The 14,430-nt window shown below is 41.9% G+C and overlaps 1 protein-coding gene across 6 annotated transcripts in view; it reads right to left on the minus strand.

Annotated features, from left to right (window-relative positions):
• Positions 1-14,430, minus strand: part of ACSS3 (acyl-CoA synthetase short chain family member 3) — a 149,680-nt gene that overhangs the window by 104,142 nt on the left and 31,108 nt on the right. For all 6 annotated transcript variants that reach the window (XR_014804590.1, XR_014804589.1, XR_014804591.1 and 3 more), the window contains exon 2: positions 9,338-9,482. Coding sequence is in view for 3 of the 6 variants with exons in the window: in XM_084957730.1 (XP_084813856.1) it covers positions 9,338-9,482 (145 nt within the window). In the remaining 3 variants the exon portion in view is untranslated. The remainder of the gene's footprint in view (positions 1-9,337; positions 9,483-14,430) is intronic.

A 14,430-nucleotide genomic window follows, 5' to 3' on the forward strand; every position in this document is an offset into this window, starting at 1 on the left:
AGCCTCAACAACACAGACGAAGGCACAATAAAACTTCATCGGGATCATGCCACACTGAACTTCCTCTTTTTTTTTTAATGGTCCCACCTGCAGTGTAAGGAAGTTCTGGAGCCAGGAACTAAATCTAAGCAGCTGCAGGGAGCTCCGCTAAAGCAACATCGGACCCTTTAACCCACCCTGTCGGACTGGGACTAGAGCCACGCCTTAGCTGGCACCAGAGCCACGGCTGTGGGAGTCTTAACCCATGGCGCCACAGTGGGAACTCCTGAACCTTCTCATCTTTGGATAGTCAATGCATTTTTAAATTTTTAAGTCACTGTATCACTTGGTACATTTGTTTTAGCAGCTTAGCCTTCAACCTCAAATTTAAAAATTTTTGTTTAGTATTGTGTCAATTAGTAGGCAAAGTTTTAATGATGGTAATTATTTAAGTAGATTTTTATGGAACACACTTTAAGGAACACTAAAGCACCTCCTCTAACAAACAGTCTTGTTTTCCGACGATCCTGCTGGAAAATTATACAGAAGCCTTCCCTTGGTGCATTACACAAAAACACCTCAAGGCATAGATAGGTGGCTGTTCCATAATAGGCTGAATTAGACCTTTTTCAAACCCAGTAGGTGCAGTCACAGGGCCAAGATAACACACGCATGTGGAACGGCTTCCAGGATCCCAGGCCGAAAACCACATCCTATGTTTTAACTGCCCTCATTTACACACAGGCTGCTGTTTTTAAGGGGATTTAAGCTAAGTGGTGCCCTTCATTTCTCCCCAGGATCACTTGTCATCTCCTGGTTTCCTTCCAGTCTTGCCCACTATGTTCTCTTCTTCTTCAGAGATGCCCAAGTGACTCCTTTAATAATTCGGAGCTTCCCAGCATCCTTAGAACAGTCTCCACTGTGGCCTGCAAGGCCCTACATGACGGGACCCCCACTCTCCAAGCTCAGCTCCTACCACTCTCCTCTCATCACCAGCCTTCTGGCTCTCCAAGTCTATTCTCATTCCAAGCCTCTGCCTGATATAATTTTTTTTTTTTTTTTTTTTGTCTTTTTGCCTTTTCTAGGGCTGCACCTGCGCGCAGCATATGGAAGTTCCCAGGCTAGGGGTTGAATTGGACCTGTAGCCACCGGCCTACACCACAGCCACAGCAACGTGGGATCCAAGCCACATCTGTAACCTACACCACAGCTCCCAGCAACGCCAGATCCTTAACCCACTGAGCGAGGCCAGGGATCGAACCCGCAACCTCATAGCTCCTAGTCGGATTCGTTAACCACTGCGCCACGACGGGAACTCCTGTCTTATGTAATTTCCATCCTAATGTTCACATAAAGGGTTTCTCCCATTCTGAGCCTCTGTCACTGGGTCATCTCCTCGGGGATAAGTAATCATCCCTAATAAATCCATATAAAAGCGCAGCCCAAATCACACTCCAGCCTTATGGGATTCTTATCTTACATTGTGTTATCTTTTCACTTACATCGTATTATCTTTTTTTTGTTGGTAACATAGCTCTTCAATTAGAATGAAATTTTCCTGTGGACAAAGACTACTTCCTTCCCTGCTATAATCCATGGGGTCCACAGTAGTGCCAAATATATACTAGGTATTCTAAAGGGATGCATTGAAAAAATTTGGCTTTGTCATCATTCCAGCCCAAGAAAATAAATTCAAAGTAGTTCATCTATTGCTTTTATTGAGCTAACTCTCCAACAAATCAGAGTTTAACTACCCTGAAGCCAGAACGAATCACCTAATAAAAACCTATTTATGAAGGATAAAAACAAATTCATTAAGCAAATGTAAGAATAAAAACTACTACAGACCAGACTTCCAAAACAGCCAAGTAAGGAAATGTTTTAAGAGAGCTTTGGATGCAGAAAGCATAAACTTTCACCATCAGGTAATGTGTTGAAGAAGATATTCACCCTATTAAAAAATTTAAATTTCCCAAGGTAAAAGAAAATTGTGATGTGGAAAAGACAAGCGAAATATTTGCAAATAATTACCTCTCGGACAAGGATTAAATTTTTCTTCACTTTTTTTGTCTTTTTAGGGCATTGGCCCCGGCACTGCTGACCTATGCCACAGCCACAGCAATGCCAGATCTGAGCCACATCCATGACCCATGGCCACAGCTCACAGCAACACCGGCTCCTTAACCCACTGAACAAGGCCAAGGATTGAACGCACATCCTCATGGATACGAGTCGGGTTCTTAACCCATGAGTCACGACAGAAACTCTGAGTTTTTCTTTACATTTTCATGAAAGGGTTATCGAATGTCCGATTCATGAACTCATTCAGTGTGTAACATGGGCTTACGCTCTGAGGCCTGTACTGGGCACTGGATGGGTAAAATAAGTAAATACAGTATGACCTCCGTCGGCAAGAAGCTTTCACTCTAGTCAGGAGGCACATTAACAAGTAAGCAGGAACATCAAGAATGTAGGTACAACGCCAAGTGATGTAAAGAGCAAAAATGAACCAGCACTTGAAGAAAAGTACAAGCAACGTGGTCTGGACCTCAAAAGATGGTGAGATCACTTCTGCCGCAACAGGACGTGAGAAGAAGTGAGTTTATCCTTCAAGACCGTGATCTCGACCTCAGAAACACCACGACCTCTTTAGAACTTGGCTGAGAAAATTCAAAGGGGCTGCCCGTCTTGCTGCTATTTGGGGTTGACAGAAACATTACCTTTAGACATTTTTAGTTTTGAGGGCATGGCTCTAGACATGGGGAAAAAAAGCCAGGAAATACCAAAATGTTATTTTCTCCTATAATTTACTCCTTCCTATATTAGCTATTAAAGGAGTGTAATACTTATCTTCTTGATAGGGAGTGCGCATAGACTCTAACTTAAATTTCATTAAGTGGAAAAGTTACTCAAATAAAGTTCCATTTACAATTCTGATGAAAATTTAGGTCAGTCGTCACGACATAATCACCTTCAATTTCAAATGAAACACAAGTGCGTCTGTGAAACCACGTTACACAACCTTGCATCTGACAACGTACCTCACATAAATAACGAGGCTCGTGGGGGAATTCGATGAAGCCAGACCACAAAAAAATCAATGTACCTACAGCCTTTTAACATCCATAAAGATATTCACACGGCATCATCGTCAGTAAATCATTTACAGCCTTAACACTGGGACTCATACTTCCTGCTTTAAGACAGTCCACTGTAAGGCACTGGCTTCCAAATTTCCTCCCTTGGCCAGTCAAGACTAGCAGAGTGTAGACTCTGCCATTATTTTTAACACAGGGGACAACGTCCGCATCTTTAGATTCTCAACTACTTAGTCATAAACATTGCACTCAAGGACCTTCATCCTTTTTTTCTTAAAGTCTTCAGATATTGATAAGGTATTCCCTTCAAGTGCGAGAAACTTGCTAAAATGGTTAACAATCCTGCAGAAAAACAAATAAGCAAAAGATCTGCATGGGCATTTCAGAAAAGGTGAACGACAGTGGCCCGTAAGCACGGGAGAGGAGCGCCACTGCAGTAGCCCCTGGGGATAGAGAAATTAAAGCCACAATGACCATCGCTGCACATTCACCTGGAAACAATCAAATTAAAAAGACTTCATGTTGTCAGCGCCAAGTGTTGGCAACCGGCCTTCTCCTACACCACCAGAGGAAATATAAGTTGATGCAGCCTCTGGAAAACTGTTTGGCCCTTTCTACAAAAGCCAAGCATGTGCCTGTTCCCTCCATCACTCCCCTCATTCCAAAGTATGTCCCTAAAACAAATGTACACATAGTGTCATCACATTTTGTGTACAAACACATTCATAGCAGCGGTACGTGTAACAGCCCCAAAATAGTCATTATCCATGCGATCAAACGACAACCTCCTGCAATGAAAAGAATCTCATAAACAAAAAGTTAAATGAAAAAACCCAAACACAAATGAGTACATTGCATGATTCAGCTTATACAAAGTTCAAAAAAGCATGTACATTTCCTCATAGACGGTGTTTCTACGTCTATGTAATAATCGCACCGCGTGCTGAGAGAGAAATGACTCAAGGGAGGCAAAGTAACTGCTTCTGGAGGCTGGGAATAGTCTGTCTCCTGCTCTGGTGACATGGGTGTGTTCTGCTAGTGAAAATCTAACCAGTTTATACTTACGACCCATGCACTAATCTGAATGTATGTTACATTTAAATCTAAGTTTAAAAACCTTTATGCTAGGAAAATATATGAACCATTGTAAATTCAGTTTCATACGAACCTCATTCACTGAGGTACCAAGCAAGGAAAAGGTAATTTACCTTACAGAGATATACTTCTCAGTGGCACAGACTGTAATACAACGGATGCCTTTACTGCTTATGTAGGAAGTTTAGGAAAAGAAAACTAATGATATGCACGTTGCGTATTTTCTCCTCAACAAAGCAACTTCTGACAGGGCTGAATTTCAGCATGTTCTGGCTTTGACGTTTTAGGCTTTTGCTTAAGGAAATATGGATGCTGTGCCCGACAAAGAAATAGCAGATTATCTTACCCTGACATATTGCTGAGAAGATGGAATTCCTATCTTGAAAAGAGTTCCCTAAAGGGCGGAGGTTGCAAGGAGGATGTCTCATGGAACACAGCCCTTGATTTCAGAGTAATTTTCTCCTCTAAATCATTCCACCTTCATAATTACAGCCAGGGCCTTAATAATATTTCAAAAACTACCTTTAGTCGAGATAACAACAGACACTTTCAATTTGAATTAAGTCAGGAGAATTCAGTACACACTGGGTTCCATCAATTTTCCATATATACATATATTCATGAATATTTTTCAAATGCCCTTTAGGGGTCACATTTGGTGAATAAATACATAACAATCCATAATTGTTTGAATATCAAAAAAAAAGGAAACTTACTACCCACAGAGGTAAATCTAAAATGAAATGAGATACAGAGCAAATAAACTCAAAGTAGAAATTTCTAAAAATGATAAATACTATATACGATACATACATACACATACACGCATTAACGCACACACTCCTTTATTTCACTGAGGTTTGCTCTAACTACTAATTTGAAAAGAGCTACAAGAAGGAAACAGGACGACTGCAGAGCTCAGCTGCTAGTGCAGGCAATTCCGAGAAACATTCACCTTCAACCACCAAGTCAAAGGTAAATACGCTGCATTTCTTTCATGGATACCAAGAAGTTGGAATTTACTTGTAAAGAAGATCAATTTCCACCACTGATGCGATTCAAAGATAAAAGGTTCCTGCCACAAAGGAAAGGAGCGTCCCTTCGAAATTCTCTTTCACCCGCCCCTTCCCTGTTCAACAAGTGTTTCCTCTGTGACAGACACTATTCTGCGAACAAAACAAAAATGCCTTCCCTCATGGAGCTGACGTTCTAGAAGAGTAAACACCACCAGAGAGACAGATCAACAAAACAGAAAGAACAGTACTGGAGTTCCTTTTGTGGCAAAGCAGAAACGAATCCCACTAGTATACCTGAGGATGCAGGTTTGATCCCTGGCCTCGCTCAGTGGGTTGGGGATCCGGCACTGCCGTGAGCTGCGGGGTAGCTCACACATGCAGCTCAGATCCTGCGTTGCTGTGGCCACTGTGGCGAAGACCAGCAGCTGTAGCTCCAATGCAACCCCTAGCCTGGGACCTCCATATGCCACAGGTGCAACCCTAAAAGCAACAAAACAAAACAAAAACCAACAAACCAACCAAAAAAACACCAGTACTGAGTAGTAGTAAGTGGCTAAATTTTAGGAAGAAAGCAGGAAGGAAAAGGAGGAAGTGGCATGCCTGGGAGCAGTGGTGTTTAACGTGGCCAAGGAAGATCTCACTGAGACAATACTATCCAGATACCACGACCCATAAGATACCTGCAAGAAAAACTCCCAAGCAGAAAGGAGGCAAGTACGAAGGCTCGAAGATGGGAGCAGAGCAGGAAGGAGAGTTGACTGCAGGAGGCAGCATGGGCTGGGGTGCAGGTCAAGGAGCCAGATCACAGAGAACCGCAGCTCGCAGGGGAGGACTGGCTTTTGTTCTTTTCCTTCTACTGATTAAGTACAAATCCACCGCCCTGCGGCACGGAGTCCTCCAAGTCGCCTGACCGGGACCTCATCTCCCTACCCCCTGAGGCTGCATTTTCTGCCAAAGCAACTGGAATGCTCTCTTCCCAGGACCTTTGCATGTGCCACTCCTTTCATCTCCAGGACCAGCCTTCTCCTACCCTTTCTCTTATCACTTTTGCTCGTTTGGGCTACCTTGAGATGCTGACTCTGCTCAAAGCCTTCCTGTGCCCTGTCAACCCCTGGCTGAGTTGGGTGCCTTCCCGTGTGTTTCCAGAAACACAACACTACCCCACATAACCTTTGTTATGTTTACATGGTTTTCTAGCTCCTTAAAAACAGGCAGCATGTCCATTTGCCTGTATGCCTTGCTCCTAACAGGGTTTGACACACAAAATGTGTTGAAACATGATGGATCTTGAACCAGGGCCGCATCTCTCTACAAAAAAAAAAGTTGTTTTCATTATCAGCTCTACATAAAAGATGACCGTTTGGGAAAAACTCCACTTCTGAATCATTCCGTAAAATCTTCAGATCCTCCATGCCACTGCCACACTCGAGCCTCACATTTGTTGGCTCACTAATTAAGAAATGCTAACGCACGTTTATACCTAGGCAGAAACTCCCCGTAGAAAGAAGACAGGGGAGATTAAAACAAGTCAAGTACAAAGACACTTCTTTTTGTTTGTTCTCAATGGCATTGCCCATTAAATCTTTCTTCTCTGTCTTCTCTACTTAATAAAGCAAAAGCCACAGGGAACCCGGAGCAGGTAATCAAAGTGAAGCCGAAAGCCTCTCTCTTTCCTAACACTCCTTCCTTTAGTGCTTTAGAGAAGAAAGGTCTGGGGAATCCGAAGCTGTCAGCAGGTGAGAGAAACAGGCCTTTTAAGTACTTTGATGTCAGGCTAAACTGGAACCAATGAAGCAGTGCAAACCTCAAAAGGGTCTAAGAGTCTAGACTCAATATTAGAAAATCAAGATGAGTTAGCGGAATGGCTTCTCAGGAAAACGTGTGGTAGACTCGCCATACACACTTGCTGATGAAAAATACACAGAGAGAAGAGCAACCACCATTATTTAACTCTTCCTACTTTATGCTTCTCAAGTGTTTTCTGACTCTGATGTAATCCAATTCAATATGCTGATAACGATGTTTTAACACATACTAATCAGTATACCAATGAAGACTAAACAGGATCTTAATATTACCCTGTCTTAGTTACTTATTAAATGAAACTACGGGATACCTGCCTAAATCATACCATTAGGTTTTGAACATAGGCTAAACATTATCTAAAAGTTGAAAATGCAAACCTAAAATAAAACACACAGAGTGTAACATGTTTTCAGGAAATTTGTTATCTCTTATAATAAAAGATGGCCTCAGATGTGTACTGCGGTCATTTGGTCACAGAGGGCCTTTCTTCCTGAGCCCAGTGTGAGCTCTTTCTCGGTGTAACTCATTCTGAAGACACACAGCGCCCACTTGAGGACCAGTTCTAGGCACCCAACAATGGATGTGCGGCATTACCTTCTTTGGCTCTCTATGGGCTGCCGGGCATTTGAACTCCCTTCTAACTCGATTGGAATTCGTCTAGCATGAGTCCTAGAGAAACTGGGCCCCATGCCGACGATGAAATCAGAATACAGTAAGAAGACATTTCCACCCAATTGCCCACAGCTGAAGGCATGCAGCCTAAATGTGGTCAACCAGAGGTTCCGACTCGCTCAATCTAGAAGTCAGGTCGGCAAGTCTAGTTCTTAGACAGGTTGTGAGTTCGTAACTCTTCACGGCTGCCCCTTCTCCCTCGGAGTGTGCCACTTTTCTGGGCCTGGTTCTTAAGTCTTCCCTTTTACTAAATTCCTCTTATGTTCAAATCAGCGGAAGGCAGAATTTGTTGCTGCTGCCAGGCTAATCCCCAGCCTTTGCAAAATCACCTTGTTTTCTCTCTTGATTGCCTGCAGCAACTCAGGACTGGGGCCGTCACTGTTTTGTCTCCGTTGTCTTTCTTGTAATCTCTTAGAAGGCTAAACAGGAATACTGCTTATGCAAAAGGATGTCATTTTAGAGAGCCAGGGAGAGTTGACAGAATGCTCTAAAATTGAATGAAAACGCTAAAGGAGTTTTTTGAAAAGCAAAATACGAGAAAGTGATCTACAAAGTCTCCATTTAAAAAGCAAAGGCTTCCAAACCCCAGCATCCTAAGCTCTACTCAACCAGTGGTTTTCAACCAGCAGTGATTTTCAACTAGCAGTGAAATACCACATTTCAGCCATCATCACACCTTAGGCAGCGATGCCTCGAATGGTAAAGACTGAACGTTGCTGAATATCCTACAGTGTACACGACAGCACCTACAGCAAAAAACTGCCTGGCCTAGAATGTCCAACAGTGTCAAGGCTGAGAAACCCTGCCTCCCCTTAATCTCCCTTCAATTGATATAAATAAATGAATGTCCACCCTCAGAGCCATAGATTAACTCTCCCACAGTCCATAATAAACCAAATACTTTTATAATTACCTAGGAAATCTCATTTCCAGCCTAAGAGTAAAAGAAAAAATCTCATAACTCATCCATCAATATTATAATTCACCTGAGAACCACCCAGATGGGAAAGAACCTTAAAAAAGCAAATAAGGGAAAGGAAGCAGCCTGTGCCAAGAGCTTTAAAGGGTCCGGACTGCTTAAGGCAGTGACAGGATGCTCCAGGGTGAAAAGGAGTTGTGTTCGTGGCGAAGAACAAGGAAGGATTCTCTGATCTGATTCCGAAGGGTCTTATACATCCCAGGAATCCAGATGTGGCCCCCCGAATACCAGTTATTTTTAAAGAAAAGATTTTTTTTCAGTAGGGTAGAGATACATGCAGTTTCTTAGGAAGAAATCCCTAGTGTCACAACAGGTGATGACCTGACAGGAACAGAGCCTGGTCATGGGGGCGTTAGGAGATGGCTTCAGTGGTACCAGAGCCAAGGAACGTGGCTGCACAGAGACGGTGGCAACATGGTCAGAAAACAAAGGCCAGAGAGAACATATGTGTGTTGTTGGAAAGCGCTAATGTCTCCCTTTACGATAAGTATGTTCCAGCAGCATCCAATGCACAGTTGAGGGATCCAAACACCTGAAATGCGTTCACACACCTCTGTGTATCTCTAGCGTACACCAAAAGCACAGGAACATGTCCAAGACGGAGAGAATTGAGGTTAGGCAGTGAGGCTGCACGCTATTTAAATAATTCCTTCACCATCTCCAAGTCACGCACAGAAAGCGTAGGCCGTTACCTGCTCCAGGACTTCTTTATAGGTAATGGTGGCTTTCGTATCTGTGACGGGACTGTCGTAAATGATGGCGACCTTGTCCCCCTTCCCACTTTCGATATGACGATCGATGGCGTTGTAGCACATGTTCAGCATCCCTTCCACAAACCTGAAAAAGAACCGGAAAGGCGAAGTGAAGGACTCTTTCCCAAAGACACACTGTGACTTAGCTACGGTCTGCGATAGGAGTTGGCAGAGCTTCCCTGAAAAGCGTGATCCCGTCCATGTCATGTGGGGACACTTAGGAGGGTACGGGAGTGATATTTTATTTTAATGCGGGTGCATTTACTTTCATGTGTACTGGAAGAGAAGAGAACTCGCACTTCAGGTGACCATTTGGTGGATTTTTTGCTTAGGATGAAACCAGAGTATGTAACACCAAAATAATCTCCTTCGCAGGGATGAAATGAACTGCATACAAGTACAGCACAGAGGCATTAAGCTGAGATAGCAAATGGTAGATGCATGACTGAAGTTTGGGTACCAGCTGTAAAAAGACAGGCCTACCGGAAAAATCTCTTCTTCTTTGAAAGATGTGTGTGTGTGTGTGTGTTTCAATTAAATGTGACGCCTTCAATATTACGAACAAGTTGAAATACTTCATAATTTGAATAAAGAATCAACATGCACATAAAATACTTTAAACTTTTTTTAAACTTTTCAATTTAGTACACATCTCTTAATTGTAGAGTACATTCCTTTGACAATAAAGATATCAAGTAGACAGATGGAGATACCTTTTAAACAAATACAGCTTGTTTTCCTGAAAGAAAAGCTTTGAATCTTGCCACTCTTTAAAGAAGGAGGGCAAGATCCACCTTACCTCTTTATCTTAGACAGAATGAAAGTTCGAACTCCCGATACAAACGTACCACCACCACCAGAGCAGGTGGACATGCTCGGGCCACCTCGTGCCAGCCAGACAAGAGGAGAAGTCTAGGTTCCCCACCCTCTGCTGACTGCTGAGGATGACACTGGGGGACACGGAGTTTTCTGTGGCATTTGACTTAATTAGAGTGGCTACTGTCCAAAGATGTCCCATCTCGGCAGGCTGCCCCTTCCCTCCACTTTTTCTTCTTTTTTTTTTTTTTTTTTTTTTTTTTTTGAGAGTAAGGGTGTCCAAAGAGAGGTTTTTGTTAGGATTCTTTTTTCTGCATGTATTGGTGTTTATCACTTGCCAGCTCCTTTGGCACTCAGTCTAGGATACAGAGGGCAAGAAAGAAAACTCAAGGGACTCAGTGCCATGTCACTTCTCATATTCCAAAGTTCCTAGCTGATTGCTTTCTTCTCTCTTCCTTTCTGATTCTTCTTACGTGTATTTTAAACATAATGTCTTAGGTTTGGGGCCGTACTTAGCAGGAAGAATAAGAAAAGAGCATTTTATCCATCTAGTCCTGAAACCAGAAGTTTCTAAGTAGTATTTCTTGCTCCCTTATTCTAGATCAATATTTCATGTGTATGACCTCGTCGAATCAACAACTCTGGGAACCCTTGTGCACTGTTGCTAAGAATATAAATCACCGCAGTCACTTTGGAAAATAGTACGCAAGTTCCTCAAAAAATTAAAAACAGAGCTACCACAAATCCAGCAGTTCCACTTCTAAGAGTTTAAAGAAAATAAAAACACTAAGTCGCAAAGATACATGCGGGGGAAGGAATCAAGAGGGCAGAGGAGTAAGATGTGATGCTCACCTTCTCCCACAAACACAATAAAAAACAAATCTCTATGCAGAACAGTTTGCACAGAACATCTACGGAACGCTGGCAGAAGACCTGAAACCTCCAAGAAGGGCAGAAGACCCTCCCCATAACTGGGTAAAACAAAAGGGGGAAGAAAACAGAGAGAGAGGGAGAAAGAGAAGGAATCAGGACAGGGAGCTGTGAAAGAAGAAAGGAACCCACACCCTGCGAAGCCAGCCAAGAAGATCAGCCGAGATGGAGGGACCTCAAAGTCTCGGAGAAAAGCTCAGCAGCTGGACTGAGGAGGGCAAAGCAGAGAGAGAGCCACACAGACCACTGGTACCACCACCCCTGACACTGCAGCCCGAGATGCGTGGGCGGGGGCTGGGAACTGAGATTCAGGCTCCAGGGGGTCAGTTCTGGGGAGAGGACTGGGGTTGGCTGGGTGGAGGGGTTAGGAAGTGGAACAGCAAAAGGATAAACATGAAGATGTTAAACAAGGACATCTAAATCATCAAAAGTGGGTAAGAAAAGCAAAAAGTGTAGACCGTTTTTTCTAGAATGTGTTGGAGCCTATACGATCATCAGGCTAAAGCAAGCAAATATAGGAAGGGATTCACATACTTGAAAAACAGGGAAACCGCAAATCGAAACCAAACAATGCATTTACAAGCACTAAAAAGAGGACACCAGCATAAAAGAAAAGGATATCATCCACCTGAAAAGAACAAAGAAACAAAGGAGAAACAGAATCAGCTGGAAAACCAGGTTTAGGCAATAAATACGTATTTATCAATAATTACTTTAAATGTCAATGGACTGAATGCCAGAATCAAAAGAAATAGAGTGGCAGCCTGGATCAAAAAAAACAAAACAAAACAAAACAAACAAACAAACAAAAAAAACAAAAGCATACAATGTGCTGTCTAGAGAAGACTCGCCTTGGGCAAAGGACACATATAAACTGAAAGTGAGGGGATGGAAAAAGATATTTCATGCCAGTGGACAAGACAGGAAAGCAGGTGTTGAGACACTCATACAGACAAAGCACACTTTAAAACAAAGGCTTATTCTCCACACCCCCTCCAGCATTTGTTATCTGTGGACTTATGAATGATGGCCATTCTGACTGGTGTGAGGTGGTATCTCATAGTAGTTTTGACTTGCATTTCTCTAATAATCAGGGATGTTGAGCATTTTTTCATGTGCTTGTTGGCCATCTGTATGCCTTCCTTGGAGAAATGTCTATTCAGCTTTTTGCCCATTTTTCAGTTGGATTGATGGCTTTTCGCTGTTGAGTTGTATAAACTGTTTGTACATTTTAGAGATTAAGCCCTTGTCAGTTGCATAGTTTGAAACTATTTTCTCCCATTATGTACGTTGTCTTTTTGTTTTGTTTTGTTTTGTTTTGTTTTTATGGAGTGTTGGTGGGAATGTAAATTGGCACAAGCATATGGAAAACGATATGGAAGTACCTCAGAAAACTAAATATAGAACTACCTTATGACCGAGCAATCCCATATCTGGGCATATATCCAGACAAAACTTTCCTTGAAAAAGACACATTGCAGCACTATTCACAATAGCCAAGACAAAGAAACAACCTAAATGTCCATCAACAGATGAATGGATTAGGAAGATGTGGTATATGTACACACTGGAATACTACTCCGCCTTAAAAAAAAATGTCATTTGCAGCAACATGGATGGAACTAGAGACTCTCATACTAAGTGAAGTAAGTCAGAAAGAGAAAGACAGGGAGTTCCCAACAGGGAGTTCCCACCGTGGCGCAGTGGTTAACAAATCCGACTAGGAACCATGAGGTGGCGGGTTCAATCCCTGGCCTTGCTCAGTGGATTAACGATCTGGCATTGCTGTGAGCTGTGGTGTAGGTTGTAGACGCGGCTCAGATCCCGAATTGCTGTGGCTCTGGCATAGGCCGGTGGCTACAGCTCTGATTTGACCCCTAGACTGGGAACCTCTATATGCCGCGGGAGTGGCACAAGAAACGCCAAAAAGACAAAAAAAAAAAAAAAAAAAAGAAAGAAAGAAAGAGAAAGACAAATAGCATATATCACTTTTATCTGGACTCTAATACATGACACAAATAAACCTTTCCACATAAAAGAAACTCATGGACTTGGAGAATGGACTTACAGTTTCCAAGGGGGAGGTAGTAGGATCACTGGGAATCTGGAGTAAACAGATGCAAACTATTGCATTTGGAGTAGATAAGCAATGAGATCCTGCTGTACAGCACTGGCAGCTATATGTAGTCACTTGTGATGGAGCATGATGAAGGATAATGTGAGAAAAAGAATGTGTATGTATATATACATATATATATATATATACACATATACTGACCACATATATGTGCGTGTGTATGTGTGTGTGAGAGAGAGAGAGACTTTGCTGTATAGTAGAAAATTGACAGAATACTATAAACCAACTACAATGGAAAAAATAATCATTAAAAAAAATAAAAGGCCATAAATAAGGACAAAAGATACTACTTAATAATAAAACGATCAATTCAAGAAGGGATATTACACTCAGCAATATATATGCCTCTAATATAGGAGCACCCAAATACATACAACAAATACTAACAGACATAAAAGGAGAAATTGATGGGAACACAGTAATAGCAGGAGACTTAACACCCCACGCATCAATGGACAGATATTCTAGACAGAAAATCAATAAGCCAACAGAGATCCTAAATGAAACAATAGAAAAATTAGACTTAATTGATATTTTTGGGACATTAAATCCCAAAAAGAACAGAATATACATTTTTTTCAAGTGCACATGGAACATTCTCAAGGACTGACCACATCCTGGGGCATAAAACTAACCTCAACAAATTTAAGAGTATAGAAATCATTTCAAGTATCTTATCTGACCACAATGGCATGAAACTAGAAATTAACACCAGGAAAAGAAATGAGAAATATCCGACTACATGTATACTAAACAACATGCTATTAAAAAACCAATGGATCAATGAGGAAATCAAAAGGGAAACTTAAAAATACTTTGAGACATATGATAATGAAAACGCAACCATTCAAAAATTTATGGGATGCCAGCCACAAAAGCATTTCTTAGAGGGAAGTTCACTGAGATACAGGCCTTCTTCAGAAAAGAAGGAAAACCTCGAATCAAAAACTTAACCTACCACCTTAAAGAATTATAAAAAGAAGAACAAACAAAACCTAAGTTCAGCAGGAGGAAGGAAATCATAAAGATCAGAGAAGAAATCAATAAAAGTAGAGATTCAAAAAACAATAGAAAAACATCAATAAAATGAAGATCTAGTTCTTTGAAAGGGTAAACAAAACGGACAAATCTCTGGCCAGACTCACCACGA

This window comes from Sus scrofa, chromosome 5 (assembly GCF_054392235.1).
Source record: "Sus scrofa isolate SSC_HxYL_T2T_F1_AM1 chromosome 5, Sscrofa_HxYL_maternal_Yorkshire_Landrace_v2.0, whole genome shotgun sequence".
In the NCBI taxonomy this organism is placed as follows: Eukaryota; Metazoa; Chordata; class Mammalia; order Artiodactyla; family Suidae; genus Sus; species Sus scrofa.